General features: G+C 41.6%; 1 protein-coding gene across 1 annotated transcript in view; it reads left to right on the top strand.

Annotated features, from left to right (window-relative positions):
- adam12b (ADAM metallopeptidase domain 12b) overlaps positions 1–27,430 on the top strand; it is a 76,748-nt gene that overhangs the window by 24,521 nt on the left and 24,797 nt on the right. The window contains exons 4-11 of the mRNA XM_062401702.1: positions 13,412–13,490; positions 16,548–16,624; positions 17,784–17,973; positions 18,823–18,888; positions 19,662–19,733; positions 20,591–20,760; positions 21,450–21,534; positions 24,185–24,333. Of these exons, the coding sequence (XP_062257686.1) occupies positions 13,412–13,490; positions 16,548–16,624; positions 17,784–17,973; positions 18,823–18,888; positions 19,662–19,733; positions 20,591–20,760; positions 21,450–21,534; positions 24,185–24,333 (888 nt within the window). The remainder of the gene's footprint in view (positions 1–13,411; positions 13,491–16,547; positions 16,625–17,783; positions 17,974–18,822; positions 18,889–19,661; positions 19,734–20,590; positions 20,761–21,449; positions 21,535–24,184; positions 24,334–27,430) is intronic.

The following is a 27,430-nucleotide window of genomic DNA, read 5'->3' as shown; positions in this document are numbered from 1 at the left end:
CATATAAGAGAACACATTTGAAGTAACATAAGCATATGTTAAATTGGCATTCAATAGACAAGGAAATAGAAAAGTAAAAATAAAATAAAATATAATTTATAATATATAATAATAATAATAATTCTTACAATTTCAATAGGGCCTCACTGTTTGTCAGTACCTGTCAGTGCTCGGGCCCTAATTATACTTGAAATACTAGAATAAAATAATGGTGTGTAGTTCAGTTTAAAAGGAGATCTTTTAGTTGTGGAAAAAATAAGAGATTATTCTAAAGTTTGCCTTCATGATGAATCTGTTCTGCTTGAACAAATAAAACAAGTACTTATATGAAACATGTCACATTGAAGCTGTGGTGAAAAGCATTAGTTTGATGTATTGTAGCGAGGAGGAAGGAACATAATGCCTCTCACGTAGGCTGTGTGGCCACACTTACCTGTTGATATATCCACTGAAATGAAAACCAAGACCCTATGTCCATCTGGCATTTAATGCTATTGGTATCCATGATATGATTTTAACCTGATAACATTTACACCTGTTGAAGATCTGATTGTTCTATCAAGCTCACAGTACAATCCTCCCCTTGTTTGCATGAGTCTATGGAAATAACAAACAACTAAAATAATACAGAAAAGAAGAAAAGGAGAAAGTAAAGCCGCAATGAGGACAGAGGAAAGGACTACCTGGTGTGTGGACCGGTTACTGGCTGCAAGTTGCTGTGTGATTTTGTTATTTCCACACACTGTTGCATTATCGGTGCAATTGCCTTACACGCATTGACATTCGTTACACATGTGTGTTCAATGCAGTCACCTCTGCAGGTGGTTGGTTTGATTGGATCTCAATCAGTCATCAACACCTCTTTGGTGAGTTTACACCTGTACGTCCCAGCAGTCGAGGGCTATTTGATTACAATGCAATCACAAAATGGCCTATAATAGGTCTTACCAGATGGTTTGTGACCACCACATATACAGAGTGCAGGCAGTGTGTCCAGGGTGACTGTACTAAGGGTCAGAATATAGATTTATTTAAGGCTTACATGTATTGTCATCATGAGCCACTTCAGTCCTATTCCACTATTCTGCTTTGATTAAAATTCATTTTCGCAGCTTTTCTCCTTGAAACACAAAAGAGCTGGATGTGCTCGTACTGTAACAAGCTCTCTGAGCAAGACTGGGCGTTTTCCTGGGAGAAGATTTCCTTTCATTCTTCGGTGACAGGCAAGAAAAGAGGAAAGGGCCACTGTGAAACACATGGCCGCCTCTAAACAACAGCGTTAGGTTTTTTTGATAATAGAAATCCCCAAAGAAACAAGAAAACACAACACAATGTGCTTTCTATAGGGAAGAAGATGCCCCTTATTTCAATAACACAGTTGACAATGCCAAGATCTCGCTCAGTGTGTGGCTCCACAGAGGAGGTGTAATATCACCAAGTCCTTTCAGTCAGCAGCCTTTCCGACGAGACAAAGAGAGATCCCAGGTTTCCTTTAGAATTTAATTGGATCTGTCAAGTGTTTGAGATGAGTTGGACTGTATGTGGCTCTGTTTTTCAGCAGCATATTTACGTGGGAAAGAATTGAGCTGCTACAGCTTGTTTGGCTGTCAACCGAAGATGCCTAATCCGGGTTGGGAAACAAACTTTTATGGGTAACCAGTCAGTAATGATGGGTTTTGTCTAAATAAAGCTGTGCTGACCAGATGAACTGCAGGAGGTCATGAACTCGATGAATGCTGCAGCAATCTCCACGGCTGGGCACTTTTGACACATACTCTTACGGCATCTAACACCAGCTGTACCACCAATCCCACTTCCTCTTCCCACGTCTGTGATCAATTTGTTGTCGTTCTCTCTTGCTGTCGCTTCCTCTCTGTCGGCAAGTCCCCCACCATATCATTGCTGTTTCTTCCTTCCTTCTTAACGCTCTACATTTGTTGTCACAATAAATCCATGCTTTATTACAAGGTTAAACCATAGTCCTGTTCAAGCAAAGGTTTTCAATTAGCTGTTTCACCGCACTTTATTACGTATGCCGATTATTCTCCTGGTTTGATGCAGTGTAGCAGAAAAAAACGACGTCCAGCGCAGGAAGATTTTGTAACTCAGGCTGTGTTCAGACAGAAGAAATGGGTTCAGGTAACTGTGGCTCAGGAGGTAGAGCGGGTCAACCACAAATCAGAAGGTCATTGGGTCATACTTTGGCTTCTCCACATCATGCTGAAGTGTCTTTGGGGAAGATACTGAATCCTAAATTGTTCTTGAAGCCTGCACCAGAATCATGTTGGAGTGGAATTTCTTCGTTTTTAAGAAGCACGTTCACTTTGACTCGACTTGATTCGATTCGTGTGGTCAAAGGTCACAACACTTTGGCCTCACACAAAATGTTTTTGGTCCGTTTGAACTTGATATTTCAAGGCTGCTTTTGGAGAATGTCTTCTGTCACTTGGACTCACACTTTAACTGGTTTGATTGCATCGTTCAAAGGTCAAGGTCACTGTGATTAAAAAAAAATAAATGATGTAGACTAAATCAGCACTAGTTGGCATCTATTGTGTGTATTAATTCCTGTGAATTCCATTAGACAGTACCAGGATTGCTTTCCCTTATTTACAGTCTTTGTGCTAAGCTCTATCTTTTCTGTGTGAAGAGTATTCTCTTCTATCTGTCTGCTACAAAAAAAGGATAAAAAAGTCCATCCAGCAAATACAATTTACCACACTCACCTTTCGCTACAATGCAATTCTTGGCACTCCCTTGGCCAAAGTTCAACACAGAGTCATTTGTAACCTGAGCTCTGCATTTTCACCGTTTACTCAGCAATTTTCGCAGCCAAGGATAAAATGCTGTGACAATTTTCCAGTATTGTAAAGTGCTTCGTAGTTTTCTAAACCATTGTGCAGGACTCTGGTGTCTGATAATCCTTCAAACACATGGACCTATCGCTCAAATCGTCCATGGATCATATTTTATCGTCTCAGTGGTATCTGACATAAATCCTCCCACCACCATAAACCAGGTTTTCATAGAGGTTAACTGCAGCGGCTTCAAGTCCTTTACCTGCTGCTGTAGATTTAGGCCATTTCAGGTTGAGACACAAAATACATTACCAGACAGATCTGCTTGAAGCATACTTTTCATGCATATGCATTGTCAACTATCCCAAAACACACATTTTGAGTATTGACCACGCTGTGAATTTTGCCTATTTTCCCTGATGACATTGTAGTTGCGGTTTTCTTGAGCGAAGAGCACAGACTAATCACATTTTGCCCCCTGCTATCTTAATTAGTCGGCCAAAGAGTTTGTGGGTAATGCTGGGCGCCCTTGGGAGAGTTGGCCTGATCTTGAAGGACACTTAGAATGAAAAGAGAAAGAGAGGGCAGTCTTAGGTGTTGCTATGGGAAAGGATTAGAGTGGTCGTTTTTTGGACCGGTGGGAAACGTGCCAAGCATCAGAGCCAAGCTTGCTCTTTAGTCTTATAACCCTTGTGTTTTTTTCCTCTTCAATTGCCCCATATCTTAGGTCCATTAATGTTCTTCCTCCGTCATTATAATAAAAGTGTGATAGATGTTTTCAGAAATTAAAGATCGCTTGGAAAGATCAGTGCAAAGCCAGGTTTATTGTTTAAGGCATTTTTCACACCTGATAGTAGAACAGTGGTCCAAACCAAGGTTCATGTGTTAGTTGACAATTATACATTTTTGGAAATGAAGACTAGTTTGCAGCATTCAGTTTGATCTAGATAAAGACCACTGCTTCTGTCAGGGTAAGTCTGTTGTTTCAGATATTTATGTAGGTGTAACCCACTTGTTTATTACAACACAGCTAACTAAAGCTGAATTTGGTTCACAGCAGATAAAGTCAAGGATTTTGAGGAATCATTTCCCAGAACTAGATGCGTTCCAGTTAATGCTGTAGGTCAGCATATGGCATCATCTGTTTTGTTCCCCACTACAGACCTATTTTCAGGGGCCTGCAGCGGTAGAGAGGTTGGGGAGGTTGTTGTCACAGCACCTAACCGATGTGGTCAGGTTGTGTTTTGTGTTTCTGTGCGCACCGCTCTCTCTCTCTCTCTCTCTCTCTCTCTCTCTCTCTCTCTCTCTCTCTCTCTCTCTCTCTCTCTCTCTCTCTCTCTCTCATTCTCTCTCACTTTCTCTCTCTCTCTCTTGCTCTCTCTATCGCTCTCTGTAGGTGTTCATTTCTCATTCATGCAAAGGAACAAAGGGGAAAATCTCCAATTTTCTGCTGCTTTCACAGTTACATACAGTGTATTGTTTGTAGGGTGAGTCACCTGTCACGGTGCAGGCAAGAAGAACTATTAAGAACCCGTGAGCGGTTTGTGTTTCATTTTTCTGAGCACTTTACAGAGAGTGAGAGCCTCCAGATGCATGGAGGGGAGGAGTGCAGAGGCGATGCATCTGCAGCCTCGTTCAAAAAACGTTATATTATTATAAATCACAATCTGTGATGTACTCAGTACAGTGTCAGGTGGAGTGAACTATTACCTCAGTGTATGTGAAAGGGAAATTTATTACCTGCATTGGAGTTCTTGATAGCGTGTAATGGGCCTACAGATGTTGATTAGCCATAATATCCATATTTATCCCCGGCATCATTTGTCTGCATCAGCAGAAAACACATCCTGTGTCGAGTGTCGTGCATGAGTGATGACATTACTTTGCTGCACGCAAATAGATTACTCAAGAAAATAAAATGCCTGTGTGCAATATAGTGCACTTCCATGCATTTGTCTATGGCAGGAAATGGCCATTAGTGTACGATTTGTCACCAAATTACAGTTCCCTGGCCATGGAATCAGCCCTGCAGAACACTGTGTTATAATTATGTTTCAGACAGAATCTCTTTGCTGCTCTCAAAACCCTTGGCCATAAAAGCTTGATATAAAAGCTTTAATGAGAAATCCTTGTCAAACTAGAAATTGCTTTGTGTGTGATTCACATTCTCCTCAGTATCTCAGCATAGTGCACAGAATGGGTCTTTTGTATGGAGCCCATGAGGAATAAGGGCGATTCTACCTGAGACACTGCAGCTCAGCAGCTGTTTGGTTTATTTGATATGGTTACTGCCGGCAATATCATTCACCATGCCATCTGCCCGGGATGGAAGATCCCGATTATGGGGATTATTAAAATTGCTGCTGATGCTCTTGAAGTAAAACCACTGGTCGGCAGAATTTTTATATTGACTTTATCGTGTATGTTCCAGATCCAGTAAGATGACAGTTTGTGTCACTGAAATCACATATGTGTTTCAACTTGACATAATTAAAAGGTCAGGTTGCTTGCATAACGGTGCCTACACAGCTGCCGTTCACATTTCTGCAGGAAGGACACACACACTGGTCCTATCCTATCCTTTGCAATGACCTCCATTCATTGTTGACAGCCTAACTAAAACCTCATACCACCGTAATCATGTCCCATGCATGCCTAACCCTATCTTTAACCACATTTAGTAGGACCAGGTTTTCGTCCCAATGAGGACCTCTTGTTTGCACTGTTGCTAGGACAATGCATTGACTTTCTGCCTATCAAAAACCTTATCCCTAAACTTATCCATTACTAATTCAGGCCTAACCTTAATTTTAACCTATTGTTAAGGTTGGGAAATGTCATTAGGACAAGGTGTTGGTTCTACTACAGTCTAATGGTCCTGGCAAGTTCATTGTGTGTATTAGAAAAACTAAAATAACGAGAATACACACACCAGAAAGAGGAAGGAAGTGTTTGTTCACAATAAATCCAGATGTGCCGCAGAAAACAAGGTAGAGAGGAAGTGCGTCGCTTGACATCACCGATAAGGGAAGAGGGGAAGTTTTTGCTGCGTTGAACTTGACAACATGGGGACAACAGCACCATTCATCCACAGGCTGTTTGTATAAACACAGAAGCCAGAGGGGACTGTACACAGAAAATATAGCAATATTTTCCGTCTCAGATTTGTTTGAGAAACAACTTTGCAGGGAAGCAGATATATATACTGAAAATTATAAATATGTTACAGAGACAGGAAATGTACAAGAATTACATCCATCGGACATATTTTTAATCAACAAAAGTGTCATCATATGGTTAAACTGAGTCTGAAGGGTCATTTCACTCGGCTCTGTTCAACTTAAAGGCCCTTTGCTGGTTTACCACCCGTAGCCTGTCCAATAATTGACGTCTCCCGCTCAATACCCACAAGCCATAATGATTCATGTGACACAGCATCACAACCAGTGACACATTGTTCACCCCGATCCTTATGTTAAAATGATACATCAGTGCCAAGTAAAAGTTTCCTTCTCCGCCATGTTCTCAGGGTAATGGGGCGGAGAATGACAAATTATATGCTATTATCTCATTGGGAAATCAGTGCAGCATCCATGAAAGTGTTAAGAGTGGGCTTAATGACGTGAGACTTTTTATAGGAGGAAGGGAGGGATGCTTCACGGGTCCGGGGACTGTCGAGAGCTGATGGTCGGGGACGTGTGCAGTCAGTGGAGAGACGAAGTGTTTTATTAAAGCAGCTGTCTTATGCAGCACAAGTGCGCCGCGCTGCTTGAATTTTTTCCAAGTTAAACTGTGAGTCTGTTGACTTTTAGGATTTCAGAAAAAGGAACGAACGCGCTGATGGCACGGATAGAGGGCGAGTGTGGGGGAGCAAGGGAAGAATCATATTGATACACAACAGTTATTTCATTTTTTTAAGTATAAGAAAGTAGCGGGGAAAGACAAGGAAATAAAAGGGAGGAAAATGAAAAAAAAAAAATCTTCAATATTTGTTTTTGCTCAGCTCTTAATTGCATATTCCCCCTCAAGACAAAAAATATAGCTGAACAATGAGGCTGCCCAGGGGAGCCACCATAGATTAATTGGACAGATAGGAACCCTCTGACATTAACATTTATGCATTTGTTTACTCTCTTTCAATGAATAATAATACACCACCTCCCTTGAAGATCCCTAGTCACTCATTAGTTCCGGTGAAGCTTGTTATTGATGGGAATATAGGAGCAGCAAAAGAAGAAGAGAAAAAAAATTCGCTCATCTCGTTGCTGGGCCGGCAGAAACTTTTTCCAGAGGTTGTTTTGATACTTCTTTTTCCCAAACTTTTAATGAAGATGTGATGGTATAGCACCCACAGGTTTTCCATATATTGTTATCAGGATTACATAAGGATATTTTTATTCTACGCTCGCAAATAATCAACCTTTGGGAAAATACGATGATGTTGCCTTCAGGTATTTTCAGTTTTTAACATAATTTGGTGGCCAGAAACATTTTGCTCTCCTTTCTTCGGGGTAGTAATGAATTCAAACACTCTCTTCAGCCACATATTTCACAAAGGCTAATGTTTAGTTGTAAGAGCCTACAGCGTTAATTACAACAAACAGCCTCTGTAGTGCAATATGTGTGGGGTTACTAGCACCAGCAGCTAATTCTGCGTAAGATGGACTAGGTAAAGTCCGCAGTGTAGCAGCTCACTGTGCCCAGAGAGAAGTCGTACAATTTATACACACACACACACACACTGCTCCCTTTTCTCTTATTCTGCCGCGTATGAGCGCATTTTTCTCTCCCACGGATTTGACAAACTATTCCCTTTAAAGGGTGCACAGGGAATATGACATCACGCTCTTTGTACAGTTATGAGGAAAAATATGTTGAGTGTCAGAATCGTTTCGGGGAGTGAAATATTCCGGACGTTGAGGCCAGCAGCTATGAAGCAGTTCTTTCTTTAGCTACGCTGCGTTACTTTACTGCTGCTGGCTGTGTTAGTTCACAACTGCAACAAAAAAAGCCACAGTGCAGGTTGCAATGTTTCACACCCAACCTGGCGTACACGTGCTCTCATTAAAACCATAAAAAAGGTTTCTGGGCAGGACATTAACAGCATTTTTAAACTTTGATTTGCACCTGCGGCCTGCGTTTTTACACAAACTCGAGACTTTGTAAGACTCTATGCTGGTAAAAAGGCATTGGCAATAAAAAGCTGTGGACGGGCAAAAGAAGAAATATCTAAAAGCATAAAAGATATGGTTACTGTTGCCATGCTATCAAAGAAAATAGAGCCCTTTGGAGATGTTTTGTGAGAATATGTGGCAGAAAGAGACGGCATGTCCAGAGGAGAGTAAGTCACGATGCGACTGCAGGGCTATAGATAACTTACACTTATCTGAGAGCATTTATCATACACAGTAATACAGTCACCTTTCACTAAAGTGCTGCAACGTGATCAGGAGAGTGGTTCACTCCAATATACAGTAGGTACCTGCTGCGCATCAGCATCATCACAATGTCTCCTGTAAGATATGTGCTTTCTATGTGACAACAGTATCTGATCATCACCAGCGTCCTGCTCCCCCCAGGAGAAGAATCACTTGACCTCACTGTCACTTGCTATCATTACAACTTATTACTTTCTCTCACTTGTGCTCCACGGAGCTCACATTCTTCAACAAGTCAAGCAGGCATGAAAGAAATCATATGGCCAGTGATGTAGATCAAACAGGGAAAATGTCCTTTGAATATATTATCAGGCGTTTGTATTTCACCATGAATGAAGAGCACTGTGTCACTATCCCATCATGCATCATTCATCTTCGCTTTCCCATGTAGCGAGCCTTGTTTCCCTCTGCATTTTTGATTTTTTTACTGATGAGATGACTTCACCCGCCTCCGGCTCCACATCACACAGAGGATGTTGTTTGATTGAGTGTACTCTCTTGGTGATTGCGTGGCAAAAGGTTTTTTATCATTTGTATCTGAACTGAATATCTACAATGAAGTGGTCCCAAGATGTAGCACTACTTACTCATCACTGTGGCTAGTTCGCTCTGGGGTTTTAAATTCTTGTAGGTCTGAGACACAAGTACCTTCAGGGTCTTTCTGCGTCTTCAATCTGTAGAAATCAGTCGGCTTTATTGGTTTTCAACACACTTGACCAGAACTGTGTTTTAGGATCTGCATCCTTTGTGAACTCACTGCAGAGTGATTTAAAAAAAAAAAGAAAAAAGCTGCTGTCTCTGTGACTTCAAACTAAGCAAAGAGCAATCCAAACTCATTGAGGGGCTTCATCTTTACTTTGGTCCTTCGTTTATGTGACTTTTAAGACTGGCCGCTTGGTCAATCGGTCGATCCACTCCAAACTGAAGAATCTTTCCACGTGGATTAGCACAAAACATTCATGCCTCCAGAGGATTTGATGAGTTTGATGATCCCCTGACATCAAGTACCACTATAGTCATGGTGTTTCATGTGTTTGGGGAGGGACCCGATGGGGACAGCCTAGTCGCGCTGCTGTTGGCCACTTCTAGCATGCTAGCATTTCAGTAAGATGACTCAGCTGAGAAACAGGCCACGCTGATATATGTTTAGTGACGTTAAGTTGTCTCCTGTAAAGTACTAATTCAAATCGGGACTTTTTTGTGAGCTTCAGTGTTGTGCTTGTTTTCTAGAGAAGTTTTAATGTACATGATTCATCTTTTATGAAGCCAGAGAAGTGAAGGAGAACACTCCTTTATTTTTGCAGTTGAGGGGATTTTTTTCAGTTCCCTCGTCTGCGTCTCTCCCTGGTTGTTGTACGCTCCAGTGCACTCACCACAGCCAAGCCTAAGCTGAAGGGACACTGAGCTCTATGTAAATCAATTTGGGATGCAGCCGTATGTGGAAATAGAATTAGACTTGTTAACCACACCTCTTTAGTTCCTCTTCTCTTCTTCGTCTCTCTTCCTCGTTCTGTGGTCGTCGGCTCTTTTCTGACTCGGGCGTACAGTACTATAAGCAGCAGCTATAGGAAGGCTTAGGGTTAGGCTTGTGGGGCAGAGGGGATTAAAAGAAATCACTGAAGTTAGCAGTCTTCAAAGGAAGCAGAAAGACTCGGAGAGGAGCCACATTTCTCTCAAACGGTTTCATGCTCAAGGGGCTTTGTATAATGGCAAATTATTACATGAGGCATGGAGTCGCGTATATGTAAATGAGGCCCGGCTCTTTAAATTTGCACAGAACATTGCACTCTCCGGATGCATGAGAAAAAGACGATATTAAAAACAGCGATTCATGTAAACAGCGTGTGACACGTCGAGCTCCGGCTACATTGATTATGATGTCGCACAGCGAGTCTGAGGCTGCCAGGTTTGATTTGTTCTATTTCAAACAAAACTCATAAAAAAAACGTGAGCATGGTGCAAAAGCGGGAATCGTTCTATCTGCCATAATTTCAGATATGACAGCAAGTCGTATACCGGGTAAAGAAAAAGAAGAGGTTGGATTTTTGTGGGGGCCGATGTAACGAGTTTCTCTGCCGTGTCCTTGTCTGTATTGTCCCTGCGTCCCAGTCACATCCCTGACTGACATTCATTTATTGTTTCTAGAGGATAAGGTGTATGTCAGTAATCAATTTAATAAATGAAAAAAAAATGTCATTGCAATAATATGATGAATGTTCCGAAAAAAAACAAAAAAACGTGAGCGTCTTCTATTTCGAAGCACTTGAACGTCTTTACCTACTTGTAACTCTTACTGTGGATGAGGGGTAGAGTGGTCGTCCTCCAACTTGAAGGTCGGCAGTTTGATCCCCAGTCTGACCCATCTGCATGCCGAAGTGTCCTTGGGCAAGATGCACTGTATGAATGTGTGTGTGAATGGGTGAATGTAACACTATACTGTAAAGCGCTTTGAGTGGTCATCAAGACTAGGAAAAGCGCTATATAAATACAAAACCATTTACCATTTACTCCTACTTATCAGGAGTGTAAAGCATGGACAACACACTCGCCTCTATATAGTGTGAAAACTCTTCCTCTGGCTTTTGGGTTCAACAGTAATTCATTCCGCAAATTAATAGTCAGAAAAATCTCATCAACTGAAAAGCAGATTGTATAATGGTGAATAAAAAATGATGGTTCGATTATTTTTTGGGAAAAATTTGATGGCTCAACCAGGTGCTATCGTAGAACACCTCGTTCATCACCATTAACCTGTGCGACGATTAGCGTGGTGAATCATCAGTTAGATGTTGGACTGTGTGTAATGAAGCGTAACACACATAGGAGCACTGAATCAATTGGTATTTACTCGAGCAATTAAAGGAGATTCATGCATGTTTGATAAAGAAAAATGCAAAAAGAAAGATAATCAGCTTATTCTATATGGTTGAAGTTGTAATTTGCGGTTTCAGGCCGTCGCCATCATGTTCCAATTGTTGAGTTCAGGCCTTTGTTAAAAAAAAAACGCCCGTCAGAAGCTCTGGGTTTCTGCTCCACTGGAAAATTACCACCCACCTGCCTTTTATAACGTAGCTGAGGAAAATTCAAAGCACCACTTGAAGAATTCACACTGAGCTGCAGCCGTTTTCACACTAATTCTCATCCGCCCAATTTCCATCTAAATTGCAGTTCATTTCGTTTTGTTCCTCTTGACAGAAATGGGGGGATGGAGGTAGTGGATTTAGTTAAGAAAAGAGGTTGTAATCACTTGAAAGAAATGAGGGTATTCAGACAGAAACCGCTTTGTCGCTCTCCTTCATTACTGTCGCTCCAAAGGAACCCGACCACATCCTGGCTGCAAAAATAGTCAAATTCGTAACTTTTATTGCGAGTACACACACGCCTAGGAGATTGAAATGGTTGTTGTGGCTCCGACAGCTAAGATTTATTTTTCTGTTCTGCGCTGCCGATCATCATTGGGGTCATTTTCAGATGCATGAGATACACAACACCCGCAGCACAGAGCTGAAAGGAAAACCGGCGAGGGCGGACAAGACTCTCCTCAGACACACAGTGAACATCCGTGGCCTAAATAAACTCTGTGTGCTCTTGCCAAGGAGTTGATTACCGTCAGATTCCACCGTGTAAAACCCACGGCTTTACCACCGCAGCGTCGCGGCATCAGGGGCCACGCTCGCCGCCCTAAGCTGGCTTTCCCGAACGTGCCACCAAAATGTAGCCCGGGAGCTTTCGCAGGGAATTACCACTCACACGACATAAATCCCATCTTTACTACAAATGCATCTTTTTTTATTGGAGCCTTTTGGTTTTAAATTTTCCGCCGAAAAACATCTGTATCTGTAGTGGCTGCTTATCACCTTTTAAACGCTGCATCTGTTAAGTGTGAGGACGTATAGATTGTGATTCCTTTTCTTTTTTATTAAGCGCACACTCTCCTCTGATGTGTCATCCATTTTTAATGAGACACACCGGCCTCTTTAAAGTGATTACAGGCTGCTGGATTATCAGATTTGGGTTTAGAGCGTGCTAATGGCATGCTAAGGCACGTTTAAGAGATAATAAGTATTTAATGAAGTTAAACGTGCTCAGGCCCGGGCTGCAGAGGATTGATGCCCCCTTTTTTTGAACACGTCATAAAAAATTAATGTCCACTTAAGACATAAAAGATGAGATATATAACGTATATAAAAAAAAAGCACCATATTGGCTTCATGTTAAAGACCCAGATTTGGTTTTATTGGTAGGTGCATGCTGTGTGGGATGCTGCAGCATTGTGGGATACGAAAGAATTCCCTTTGCAATTTGGACAGACATCGTGTTCCAGTTTTTTTAAGACGCTGTCAATCTCTTCTTGTGAACACAAAAAGAAGTCAGCTCATAAACCAGCCCGAGGTGATCAGTTTGCTTTGTCCACGGTGCCGTGAGTCGACGTATTTGGGACAAAAATCTTGAGACATGTCACAGACGGAGCTGTTGAAGTAAACTGTCACTTTTCTGCTTCTTGCACTCTCTGTTACCTTCTCGCTAAGCTTCCTCCCTCTCTGTTGCACTCTCTGTGGCCCTCTTTTTCACACGCAAACACACAAGCACGCAAACACACACGCATGGATTCACACACATTCGCACACATCCTGCGATCATCCCGTCTGATGTCAGTGTGATTATGCATCTGCAAAAAGATGGGTGTTCCTACTGCTCATTTACCAATGCTTGGGGTGGAACTCACTGTGTCCATCTGTTAGTGGCTCGAGGAAGAATACACTCACACACACACAAACACACACACACACACACACACACACACACACACACACACACACACAAACACGGACATGCAGTTTAAAATTTGTGCAAAAATAAACACACAGATATGCGCAGACACCAATGCACAAAATAATTACCTCAGCAGGGATTCCAGTCGTGCTCAATGCCAGGGAATTCAAGGACACGTACAAATTACATAATACATTTGTGAAATCAAATTAAGCCCCAAAATACTGAAGCGTTTTTTATTATCATCAACATTTTCCCCTCAAGTCCTCATTCAACACGGGATGAAGGTGAAAAGTCAACTAAGGTTCAAGTTTTCAGCAACAGAGTCATAGCTGTGATAAAAGTACCTGAGTGTTTCATGTGTCTTCTTCTTCTTCTGTCTTTTTCTTGTTCTCCTCTCAGGGGTCTTTTTGCGAGCCATTACACGGAGACACATTACCGAGACGATGGAAGTGCAGTCACTGGCGCTCACAACTTCACGGTACGGTGGCATGGGAGTGCTTTTGATATTTATGGTGAGGTTGACGTGTGGTGATTGTCTGCAGGTTGCCCTCCAGAAAGGCCACTTGTTAATTATTTCATCTCTGATTATTTACTTATGTAGGGTTCAGTGTTATAGATGCTAATCTACACTGAATCTAATGAATTCATAAAACGAGGGTAAGTATGTAAAATGAGCTAGTGGGTTGTTGTTTTAGATTTAAAATCTTTGCCTCTGAAGTTATGTTTGTTTGTTTGTTGCTTATTAAATATGATAATGCAAAAACTACTCAATCAATTCCCATGATATATTGTTGAGGGGTGGGTCATGACCTAATGTGTAGTCCTGGATCGGGGGCATTTTAAGGATGTTTCTTTTTTCATTTCTCGACCCAGTGGAAATATAGCGTTTAAAAAAAAAAATCGAATATGTTCAGGGGAGTGATGTTTATGAGTTTGTGCAATTTGGTGCAGATCCAAATAAAATGTGCTCTTCTGAGTGCTTTCATATAGTTTCTATTCTTTGTTTGACCCAGTGAATATTTGAAAGCCTCTGGCTGCTGCTGAGCAGGACAGAGGCTCCTGTGGCCTATTTGTTGATAAGCTGTGTTCTACGGCGGCTGTTTTTAAGCCAATAGTTCCATTAGGATTTTATTATGGAATCCCCTAGATGGCTGATCTATTCTTTTGTTAATCTATATGTCCGCTTGCACCCAACGAGCCTGCTCCCACAAAAATAAAAATGAAGACTAATTTTAATTTTGAAGTTCTATTACTTATCAAGGCTCGATGGCAGAAATCAGAAGTCAAAAACACAAATAGATTTTTCCTCCTACGACCGAGGTGTTTTTAGTTGAACTCAGGTAGACACAAGGTTTAGTGTCTTAAGTAGCCCCAGGGATAACAATACCGTGTGGATACACAAACCTGGGATGTGTGACTTTGAAAAGCTATCACTGGTTTATATCATGGCTCACAGTCTCCTGTTAACAATCACTGTTGAACTGAGCAGCTACAGTTTGTCAGGTCACTCACAGCTCGGAGGAGAAAAGCTTGGTTTCGTCTGTTTTCTGCAAAACTACAGTATATGGGAACAGTGTTTCTCTCTCTCACGTTAAGTGGGAGTCTGTTACAGGCACTGCACCATGCTGTCATATAGATCAACTATCTTGTCTTAGATAAGGTTCACATAGCTGCTCACTCTCAGTATATGTGAAATCAGCAAACAGTCACGTGTGACCGACCGGTACTGTAAATAAACTTGATGAATTATCTGATAAGACAAAACAATCAGTGTTAATTAAATGATTTTGAGACCTCCAATCACAATGAACCTCACACCTTCAGAAATATCAAATAAATATCTCTTAACATGCAAATTAGATTATCCATGCATGGGAAATTGTAAAAAAAAAAAGCTTTCAATTCTCACAATGTTAAAGAAAGTTGAAGCGAAATTTGAATGGTTCTTTCTGATGAGTCTCGAAAAATGAGTTTAGTGAAATTAGTGAAAGTAAAAGTAGAAATGACGAGTTATGCCTTATTTGTTCTGCTGACTGCAAATCTTTCTATTTCTCTTTTTAAACAATTTGACTTCTATAAAAGTGTCGGACACACTGAATGTTACTGAGAAAACCAATCACTTTCACTGCCTGCTGTTTTCTTTTTATGAAAGGTGAACTAATCTAGGTCAGCTGTAGCCTAAGAACAGAGCCTTTCACAGCCGCGCTATTTATACCCATAATGTTATGAATCTTAATTCCATCGCCACCTGGCTCAGAACCTCGTCCTGACACAGAAGTAGCTTTAAATAGAGAACTATTTCCTCCCTCGGTTTAATATCAGGAATGAGAAACATCAGACTAATGACGGTTGATTTAGGAGGACTGAGTGCTGCCCGACAGTAAATGCAGCTTTGTATTTCTGACAGGAGTCGTTTCCTCTGCACAGGGCTTCCCTCTGTGTTTCAGAAGCCTGACTTGTCCCTGTTCCCTTTAATGGTGAAGGAAAAACAATTACCATATTACTGTCACCTCTCATCAGTTTCGGTTTCCCTGCTTCTCCCTTAAACTGTGTCGGCTGCATTCATTTTGAAAAGTCCAGTTTGTTCATTGGGGGAAGAAAAGGGAACACTGCTCCACAGAGCATGCTGATTAATAGGACTACATCAGCACTATGCTACTGTATCTTGACCTGTTTTTGCTCTTTTATCAGGTCCTGTATAAATAAACACATAAACAATTCATTAAATGCCTACGTGAATGAAAAAAATACACAAACTTTGCAATGAAAAAGGCTTTTAACCTCCCATTCAACGGGCCACCCAAGAAAAAGTTGCAGATCCAACGATCACACCGATAAAACCGGTTCGGCTTCAGGCTTCATCTTTACCTTCTCGTTTGAAAACAGCATTTTAAAACTCAAACGATCTCTGTCCACTCAAGCGTTTTGGGTCTGTATAAATTGTATTCCCCGTCCATACTCATACAAACATCACATGACATTTTGCTTGAGTAAAAGCTTGTCATCAGTTGTATCATTGTATCAACAACAGTTGTTAGCAAAGTCAACAGGGTCACTAGTGTTTGTAATTGATTATCCATGACGCGGGTAGTTGTCTTCCGGACGGGGGTCACGAGGTAGAAGCCTGACGAATCAGTGAAGGCTACGTTGTGACCTAAAATACCTCAATCTGTCCGTCAAGTCTTAAATTCTGCCCTGGGGGGTTTCAAACGTGTAAACAGGAGACAGGGGTGTCTGTAGGTTTGCTGTATTTCAGATAGACAGATAGATAGATGTACTAATTGATCCCAAATTGGGGAATGTATTGTATTATTGTTTATTTAAATTTAAATGTCGAAATTGATTAATGAATTAATAAATTCAGAAATAAATGATTACAGAAATAGCCTTTTCTTGGCTAAGTATTTATTTATTTAATCATAGATAAAGCGTCTACAGCTACAGAAAACGGGACAAACGGCTTTCAAAATAAGTTTTAAATGAAATCAAGCAGTAGCTCAATCTTTTTCTTTGCATGAAACATTTCCATTTACAGAATAACTGCTATTACCACGGGGAGGTGCAGGCCCACCCGAACTCCGACGTCACCCTCAGCACCTGCTCGGGCCTCCGGTAAGAAGCATCGCCTGTGTTTTGTATTCAAGCAGCATCTCCTCGCTGACCTTTAGGTGCTATTTGCCACAGCGATGTTTATATTTGCTTAAGTCGCTCTACACAGGAGCAGATAACTCTCCAGACCCCTTAAGCGCCCTGTCAGTAAGTTATTGTGTGACTACAGAATAGAAAATGTCACACCTCATTGTCTTCTGTCCACAGAGGCATCCAGTAAATATCCGCTCTCGTTTTGACAGTAATAGGCGTCTCACTGGTGCTAATGACCAAACACAGCTGAGAGGTTTTAGAATTGGGCATCAGCCAAGACTCGATGTACACAGAGTTGTCTTCTGCTTCATTAAACAGTGAGGGATTATTTTCATAAAAATGAAGACGTTTAGTTCTTCATGATGATCTCTCATCGATGCAGCGACTGTTAATGACAAAGAAGATTCAAGTCATTGACTCTGAAATTGGAGATGTGGCAATTTCGCAAGTACACATAAGGGAAGATGATGTGTGTAATAATGCTGAACGTATTTGTGACTGCTTGTGAGGAGGCTGGTGTTTACACTGCAAACAGTGAAACTCAAGTTAGATGAAATAATTGACATCGAGGCAATTTGCTTTTTTTGCCTCGGACAGTTTTTATGTTTATCAAAATGTATAAACCATCACTTCTCCCAGTAAGCAACAAAAACTCAGTCAATGTTTGACTTAACTTAAACTCTATTATACTTATTTTTTCTCTACATTATATATATCACTTAATTTGTTTCTATTTTGATGTGTTTATATGCATGTTGACTTATTCTATTTTTACTATCTTGTGATATTTTAGCTTAGCTTAGCGTAGTTTATCTTAGCTTATCGTAACCCTTTTTTTTTTTTGTCCTTTGTCATAACTATAATTATGTTTACAATTTAGGGATTTCTTCAAATAGCCAAAACAATATATATCCTTAATATTTAGCTGAGAGTTGAGTTTTTGCAGCGTATAGAATCTATTTGCCAGGTTGAAGAAAAATGTTGAAAGTTTCACCCGGCCTCAGTCAGAGTGGGTTGAGGGCCACCTCAGCTGTCACACATTCCATTAGAGAGAGATGTAGTCAATCAAATTCTGCATCTGAGAGATTGGATTCGCTTTGTTTTAAAACCTTCGCTGCTTTCTCTGCAGAGGCTTCATCGCACTTGAAAACAAGACATTCATCATTGAGCCGGCGTCCGGCCAAAGTGACGGATCCCACTTCATCTACCGAGTGGAAGAACTCCGACTCACCCAGGGATCCTGCGGCCACGGCTTCAACATGTCGTCTGTTGCTCCTGAAAAGCAAATCAAGAGCCCCTTCCAGTCCTTCCACACGAGGGTGAGACAGGAACCATGCTGTCTTTCTGATACGTCTTGCATCAGAGTCATTGGGTATTATTATTATCAACATGGGTACATTTTTGTGGTATTTATTTGTTAAATGATTCTGCGACGTAAGGCTAAGATTCACTTGGTGAAGAGATGAATGGGCTGTTGACCAAAGATCCACAAACTGGCGAGCAGAGCCGTTTGGACCCGTTCCCTCAGGGTGTTACCTCGAGCCCGACTCTCGCTCTCTCTGTGCTCAGAGCCCGATGTTGAGGGGCCGTGCAGGAGGTTTGGCATAGATTGCGTGGAGCAGGTGCAGGATCCATCTGCCCCTATGTCCAGGCATTAAGAACTCCATTTGCGTTAGGATGTGAAGGTTCCTGTACTTAATGACCCCTGTCTGGGATTTGGGGATTTTTTTCAAGTGTCAATAATTGTCTCTAATTTGATAATTTCTTAAATTGTAATTGCAATCAATTTATGTTATCCTGTTCAATCTTGTAAAGCACTTTCTAAATTTATTTTGAAAATTGTGATACAAATACATTTTATATTTAATCATGATAAAAAATAACCATATTATCAATATTATTATATTTACCGTACAGATATAAGATATTATAATCTAAGTCTCAGCAAAATGGCGAATAAGTCAATTTCACAAAAGGTGGATCTTTTTATGACCTTACAAGGCCCTGTGTGTATACACCATTTTATGGTTAATCTTAAGGTTTATATCTGAACGTCAGTCGTGGGTCTATGATATTTACTTGTGTAGATTGAAATGTGGGAATATCAAGTGGAAAACAGTACAAACAGCAGCACAGTTCTAACCTCCAGCATCTGTGTTTCACTTCAGCATAAAAGACACGCTCAGAAGACAACAAAGTACGTGGAGCTGATCATTGTTGCAGACAACAGAGAGGTAATGTACCTGCCTTCCTTCCATTCATGAAAAACTGTGTGTCCCACAGCAGCAACACGCTGAAACCTTAGCAAACCCTTCATACAGCAGGAGAAAAAAGAGGAGGGTAAGCTGTAGTAACAGTAGAGCAGGTCCCACTGGGGCTGCAGAATTAGGTCAGTGTGCAGCGAGTGGTGTGGTCTGGTAGCAGCGGCTCCGTTTCGACAGGAAGAGCTGAGCGATTCCCCAGCGGAGCAGACAGGAAACAGGAAAAAGCCTGCGTGGATGCAGAGGAGTCTCCCGTAAGCGCTGACGATTCTCATGGTGGGGTTTCCTCCGGCCACCGACCTGTATAGAAAGGAGAGGAAATGACAGAGAATTGGGGCTCAAACGTGAAGTCAGGCCCAGACTTCAGGTCCAGAACACTCGCAGGTGGATGCACAGTGGGGTGGAAATGGGAGGTTGGGACTTCGCTGCAGTTTGGAATCACAGCTCTCAGATCTGCCAATATACCTGCTCCCTGGGGCCGTGCCATTCGTCTCTCCAACAGGAGGAGATTTTTTCCCAGGTCCAGATGGTCACAGCTTGACAACCTGCCTAACACCCACTAAAACATTTGGCCTGTGCACATTCTGAGCGTGTCATTCATACAAAACACTGTATTTACGTCTGGTTTAGTGGGTTTTCCTTTAGTTCTGAAAATGGCTGTAATCATTTCTGTATTCTAGCAAAACGACTGTAGGTGTGCGAATGTTCCTCTTTCTCCGTCTGATTACATGTCATTTTGTTTGCAGTTTCAGAAACAGGGGAAGGACGTGGACAAGGTGAAACAAAGACTGGCAGAGATTGCCAATTACGTGGACAAGGTAAAACATCCTCTCCCCAGTGCCCGGGGAGAATAAATCACTTCTTTTAAAAATAGAAATATTGCTGGCAGCAGAGATTAATGGGATGACTGTGATATATTAACGTCTTACTAAAGCAGCTGCTTTGAGTCTGTCTAAAACCTCTGCCAGAGATCTACAGCGGGGAGATCCAGTCGGAACAGATGGATTTACTTGAGGGAAGCATGGTCAGAGACATGGAAAAGACATGCTCCCATTATGTGAAACACATGAAAAGAGACAGATCTCACGGATGCACACTGGGGGAATTCGAAGTTTCCATAATGAAACGTAATGTAATTCAGTGAAATGGGCAACCAAAGGTAAAAGGTTGCGACTGTTTCTCCTGAGTGTTGGAAAGTCTTTTGATCCTTCATGTAATCTAAGCTCCATAAGTCCCCTGCCCTTTTTATTCTCCCTGAGGCTGTGGTCAAATTGTCATTTTCACTCAGGAGGATTCCTAATGCAGTGAAATGACCTGGAAGTGTCTGAGCAGCAAGAAATGAGCTGTTTGAATTCTCTAAATGCTGAAAAAAAGAACTTCAACACGGCAGCAACACTTGAACCAGTGCAGACTCGCATAAATATAGAAACCATCATGCACCTGTTTCTGATTCTTTTGACAGACCTGATGGAAATCACATCTCAACCCTTTAACCACAGACTTTTAAAATGGTACATCCACAAAATTGGCAAAATTGAAAAGGCTTATGTCTCCTTAAATAAAGCCAGCAAGATTGTCCTTCACATCTTTCTTTGACCTCATGATGTTTAACATCAGGGTCAAGGAAGAGTGGTTAGGAAAAGAGATTTTATTTGACCAATATGCTCCCCTTCAGTTCTACAGAGCCCTGAACATCCGGGTGGCCCTGGTGGGCCTGGAGGTGTGGAGTGACTCTGATAAATGCCCCGTCACCCAGGACCCCTTCAACACCCTGCACGAGTTCCTCGACTGGAGGAAAGTCAAGCTGCTGCCCCAGAAGCCACACGACAACGCTCAGCTCATAAGGTGGACATTTACTTTGTCAGAATGCATAGGAGCAGGAACGAGCAGCTGTTTGTTTTGTTAAATGAACACAAATCCTTCAAGGGCCTCGCTCGCGCTGGTACCAGTCTCAGCACATTAGCTGCAAAGTCCCTTTATAATTTGCATTAGTGCAAAACCGTTTTCCAGAGGAAGACATGGATTTTTCATACATTGATTTCCTAACCCACTCAGCCATTGTCTCCCATTAATTTTACTGCTGTGTGTAAATCAGCCCACGGAGATTTGAACGTCTTGTTTCTGTAAATACATTTTCACTGCATGGCTGATGTTAACTTATTGTTTATATGGATCCCATGTAATTGTCACCATGAACACGGCGGCTCTTCCGGGGGTCCATGTATAAAATGGATAATCACATATTTACACCACACACAGTAAATATAGCAGTGGCAATATCTCCATAACTCCATTGTATTGAAACACAAATTTCACTCTGACAATAAAAAAATTACAAAAATGATAAATTAATTGGGCTTCATATGTTTAGTTTGTACCAATTTTTTTCCGATGAGTTAATACCTATTTTAAATTGATAGTACATTATAATCTTTTAAAAAAAAAAATTTAATTCATCAGACTGAAGAAACACAGTATGAAATTGAACACTCTGGCACTTTCCTCCTGTAACATCTGTCCTCTGTCCCCGGCAGCGGCGTTTACTTCCAGGGCACCACCATCGGCATGGCTCCCATTATGAGCATGTGCACGGCCGAGCAGTCTGGAGGCATTGTCATGGTGAGTATTAAACCCCGCTCGCCGCTCCCACCCTGCCTCCACCCTCCTCTTCCTCTGTGCCGCCTGATTGTATCAGCGTGCGTATTGTTCAGATGCAGCGGGTTAACACAACCTAGACGTGATTAACACAGAGAAGGTGTTTGTTGTTTGCTGGAAAAGGGGCCGTTACAGACAGGTCTGGCAGGAAGTCGTGTTTTTAAGCGTAATGATGTTTGTACTGGAGCTCCCTCCACATCGGTGACCTCATCAAACACCTCAGATCTCAAAGGAACATGCAGATATATACTGTCAGAAGGGTTTGTAGAGCAGATACACACACACAGGCCCTTGTAAGGTCATTTGAAGTCTCATAATATATGATGTCTGGAATCTCTGGAATCAAATTGCATTTTTTTGTACACACAGCTGTGCATCCCCCTCCCCCCCACCTCTGTACATTGACTGATTCCACATAGTGAATTACCTGCCAGTCTGGCTCCCCTTCCTGCTGTGGCACTTGACATCTATGCCAAATCACAAAGCGGTTATCTGCCCTGTGCCATTAGGTCCTGACCCAGATGTGTACACCCCCCCCACATTAATTGATATGTTTTGCTGCTGGCCGTGGTGGGGGCTTCTCCAGATGTTTGTTGTCCCCGTTACTTCACAGATGGCAGATGATTTGGCCCGAGATTAAAGGGCCCGTGTAACCAGTCAGAGGGCGGCCAGATGAGATGAGCCATTTCTCAAACCTTTCACCACCGTGTGCTAATCAGCCACGAGATCTTTATTCGAGCCACATGTTCTCGCAGCTCATACGTCATAATGTTGTTTATTATAAGTAAAATCACATGGGTGTTTATATGGGGATTCTTAGGTTCAAGTCATGACCGTAAACGTTTTATATCCTGGAAATGGAATCACAAAAAGATTATCAGCACATTGCTTGGTTGTTAACCAACACCGTCAAATTCTCCCCATCACAACAACGGCTCATATCTGCTTCAAAGTAATTACTGCGGCCTCCATAAGAGCCTCATCCATTTCTGCTGACCGCCGCATTACACTTCTTTTGTGAGGAAGCTCTTAACTGTGAATAAAACGCATCGCACACACACACACACACACACACACACACACACACACACACACACACACACACTGGCACACCCAGAGACGCCCGCTGAGATATGTGACGGAGCCAGATGAAGGTTTTCTCATTCCCTCTGTTACGACGCTGCCCTGTAATCAGAGCGGAAAATAGCTCGGCTTGCCCTCAACTCTGACATATGACCTCGCCCTTCAAAGGAAGCATGTGATTTTCTCATGTACATGGCAGAGAGCAGTGAAAGGTCACAGTGACATGTACAGTCGACATGTAGGGGGCCGCTTTCACTGGAGATGTGAGCTTTAAAACGCTGAAATATGCACATCGTTACTTGTAAGCTCATTTGATTTGTTTTATTTCGTTAACGGGGGTCATTCTGTATCAGCTTAATTCAAGAAGTTACTTTCATGCCATTAGCTTTTTTGCGTTTCTCTTTCTCGACCGTGCTTTATTACACGAATGGTTTGTTCCGTGTGATTTCAGGCTTCTCTCTGTTCCTCTGCAACCTACAGCAGAGTTACATGAGACACGCTTCTTTGTGTGGGCTTGTAGAGACTTTGACATTTACTTTTATCTTCATTGAATTATAATTCCAGCAAAAGTAATACATTGAGACAGACTTTTGCTGAGTCTATTCTCAGATTCACAGCTCGGGCAAAAATGTCTGATATCAGGAATAGTTTGACATTTTAGAATTAACACCGGAAGAGTTGCCGGTAGGTGGAGTTTATAACCTTTATGCCGAACTAGACTGATGTTTTTATTCTTTATGCTAAGCTAAGGCAGATGGAATTACTCACACGCTCAATTCACACGCATGAGTTTGGTATCTCTCAGAGAACAAATAAACACATTTCACAAATAACAAAAATAGCCCTATCCTACAGTTTGACCATAAATAAGTAATAAAAGGGATCATACAATAAAGTATATAGATATAGAGAACATGAATTTTGAAAATAAACCTGATTTTTGCTCATGTTAAGTATTAAAAACATATTAACACATGTTTTCTGTTGATTCTGCTAATTAAACATTTTCATATCAGGCACCTAATCTTGTCTGAAAACAGGAACAGATAAGTCTCTAAAAGGTGAAATCACACATAAAACGATATTGTGACGTCCATCTCATCATCTCTTGTCCGGTTTCACTTGGTATTCAAACGTACAACACTGACTTCATGTCTGAGACGTCTTTGTCTCCTTCTCAACATGTCTGCACAAAACAAGGTGACACTGTAACTTCCACCTCTCGTAATTTTCCGTCTCTGTCTTGTTGGGGGGCAGTTGTCTTTCCAGTCGAAGCTGTAGCGAGTCACACACTGGTGGGTTTATGGAACTGTCTGCAGTGTATGCTTTGTACGAATTGGTCTGCAGAGGAAATAGAAGGTCAGATGAATCCAGGCGTCCATGAGGAGAATGAGAAATGGAGGGGGGGATGAGGAGGGGGGTTCGGACAGTCACAGGTCTGTCCTGGGGATCTTCTAGATTGCAATATACAAGATTATACATAGCTGGCGTTCTCTCAAGTTCTATGGTGCCCTTTCCCCCCCCTTTGCAGGATCACTCTGAGAACCCACTGGGTGCAGCCGTGACTTTGGCACACGAGCTGGGACATAATTTTGGCATGAACCACGACACCCCGGAGCGAGGCTGTGGCTGCAGGATGACTGTGGATCGAGGAGGCTGCATCATGACTCCCTCCACAGGGTGAGGATCCAATTTATTTATTTTTCTTAAACTTTCAAGCTTCATGGTTAAAGCACAAGAAAGAATGTGGTCTTCAGCAGCGTTGCCCGCGAGTCAGGTCACATTACGCAGATAACGGCGATGAACAATCAGGATCCATTACAAGTGAACAGCACAAACTGTGGAAAGAAGAACAGCCAACTGCCATCTGGGCTTTATATCCTTTGTCATACGTTGTTAGCACAGGAAGTTACAGCAGGGACGGACAAGGTCGCGCGTAAAGCGGATATGACGCAACATAAACTGCGACCTAAATGAAATGTCCCATTACCTTAAATAAAATTGTGGATTTCTCTGGATTTTATCATTGTTACATTTTGGATTATGTAAGTACACAAGTCATAGGATTAGTTGCTTTTAGACATTTTTATGATTGTTATATCTTGTGTGCACGTTAATTAACAGCCATTAAACAATTACCCTTTAAAAGCCTTGTTTCACGCAGCTACAGGATTAAATTGCTTAGGAATAAATGTTTGGCCTCTTCTGCACTTGAACAGCCAAAAGAAAGATTAATCAAGCGCAACCAGATGCACAGTTCTCATCATAATCATCTGTTACACGTTGCTCCATTGTTTACTTGTTGTTGTTTAAAAGAGGACACACAAACACACACACACAAACATACCCACACACACAGACATTGGCCTGCGACTAAAGCAGCTGCTCTGGTATTCTGCTTGTGTTGCCTGGGTCGCTGAGATAACAGTGCTGCTGCGAGTGATGGACTTTGTGACTGTTAGTAAACAGCGAGCAGATAAGGCAAACCCAGAGCGCAATACCAGATTTCACCCTTGGTCCGGTGCCAGTCGGGTTTGTCTGATGGTGAGTCCCTCAAGCCACAGATGAATGTGTTGGGGGTAAATTCCGCAGCGCTCTGAAGAAGAGCGAGAGGAAGAAGAGAGAGGGAAAAGTTTGAAAGACACAGTCGTGATGGTTTTAGAAATCATTTATTGGGTTTTGAAAATGCAAACAAACAAAAAGGAAACAGCTCACAAAGACACACACACCACACACCGACACACACACATCAGCACCACCACACATCAACCCCAGTCGACATCTTTCCCACACACATAATCACATCAATGAGGGTTTAACCATGCATGTTAATGGGGATTTGTCCAATTTTCAGAAAAGAAAAGGTCGCCACAGCTCATAAAACTTGCTCTATGCTCATAGAACATGTTTGAGTTTGAAATGTGTCATCACATCCTCCAGCCAGTGTTTATGAGATGGTGGTGGAGGCTTTTTCCATTTGGAGGGAATCAGCCGTCGAGCAAACCCACAACGTCAGTGGGGTTTTTCTGTGATCATGGCTGTCGGGAGGTGGGAATCAGAAACTCTCCCACGTGTGTATTAAAAACACCTGTTCACCAAAAGCCCTCAGCCGCACACAGAGACAGGACATGTGACTTTTGGAGGCCACATCTTAAGCAACTCAAGTGACAGCAAAATGAAGAATGTAATTCATGTTACGATTGTTTATGGATGTTTATGTTGAACACTACAATCATTGGATAAACTGATCCAAACTGATAGTTGTAGGATTTCAACCCCCGAACATCAAGGCAAGGCAGTTTTATTTATAAAGCCACTTTTATACACAGAGGTATATTCAAGGTGCTGCCACTCAGATACAAAATTAAAATCCGTCAGTTCTTTGTCAAAAGGCACAACTCAAAACAATTTAGTTTTCAAATAAAAGATTTAAAAGAACCGAATAAAAGAGGTAAAGTGGGTCAAAAAGGTATAAGAATCAAAAAGTATCTGTATAAAAAAGAAAGGTTAGTTGAAAAAGTAAAGTTAGACAACTAAAATAGATGGAAATCATACATATATATATATATATTGGTCTATGTCCCATCTGCTAACATGGAGGAGGCAGAGTTATGACATGTATTGCAGCCAGCCACCAGGGGACGGTCACGATTCTGACTTTCGTTTTGGAAGCTGTTATGTCATCCATCTTTATAAACAGTCTAAGGGGTCAACTGATAAAAAGCTCTGCGCTAATAATAATAAAAATCTGCAAAAAACACTTGTAACCTGTTCCGGTCGTGTTCCAGAAAAACTTAAATACCCTTCTCAGTGTACAAATAAATAAGATGAGGTCACAGGGGTGGGAGGGTCGTAAACTGTGTTTGTTTGCACAGCCATTGGCAACAGTGAGCTCATCCTGCTGTTCTCATACCACTACATCTATTTCTAAGAAATAAAAGAAAATCCATAATGCATGCGGAGCAGAGCACCACTGGATTCATTCAGTGTAGCTTTTAAAGATGCAGCCAATGAACTGATGTGACGCCAGTGGCCAGAGATAAAGGTGCTGATGTCAGGCAGAGAGTGAGGACGAGTGACTGATCTGATCAAAGCTAACCTGAATGAGTCGCAGCGTTATTAGATTCCTCTCTCCGGCTCCGTCTGCTGCATAATTAAGAGATTAGTCAAATTTATATTTTCGTGAGGTCATCGCTGACCTTTCGTCGTGAAACAGGCTCCTGTGTTTGCTCAGTAAAGGTTGCCGGATAAATCCATACACTGCGGTGCCGTGACATTTTGTCTTGCAATTGTTCTGTTGATAGAAAGACTCTGAATATCAATATTTTTCAATTTAACTATTAATATTTTAATTGCGCATTGATCATTGTCTGCAAGTTTGAACCCAGTGAAGACGAAGGTAGAATTTTAATGGAGTTTATTGATTGGTCGAACAGTTCCTGAAACAAACAACAAAGAAAGACAATAAGATGTCATTGGAGTTTATTTCTAATTGATGTTGAATCAGAAACAATTTCAGAAACCCTATTCTTGGATCCCGGTGGAAAGTGTCATGAGGTAAAGGACAAGTGTAAAGGAAAATCCATAAGGCGTTAGGAAAAGTTAGCCGCTGTGCAATAATCCAACTGCACTTACCACAACGGCTTTTATTAATCTACTTTACATTTAAACCAGCCTCTATCACTATGTTTCATATTAAAGGATTAGTTGCATGAAAGTAAAAGTCAAGCTTAATTAAAATTACAGTCTGGTCGTTCTGAATTATCAGGCATTGGGC

Source organism: Platichthys flesus, chromosome 12, assembly GCF_949316205.1.
Source record: "Platichthys flesus chromosome 12, fPlaFle2.1, whole genome shotgun sequence".
In the NCBI taxonomy this organism is placed as follows: domain Eukaryota; kingdom Metazoa; phylum Chordata; class Actinopteri; order Pleuronectiformes; family Pleuronectidae; genus Platichthys; species Platichthys flesus.
The sequence above is the reverse complement of the archived record's forward strand: the minus strand, read 5'-3'. Positions and strand labels throughout refer to the sequence as shown.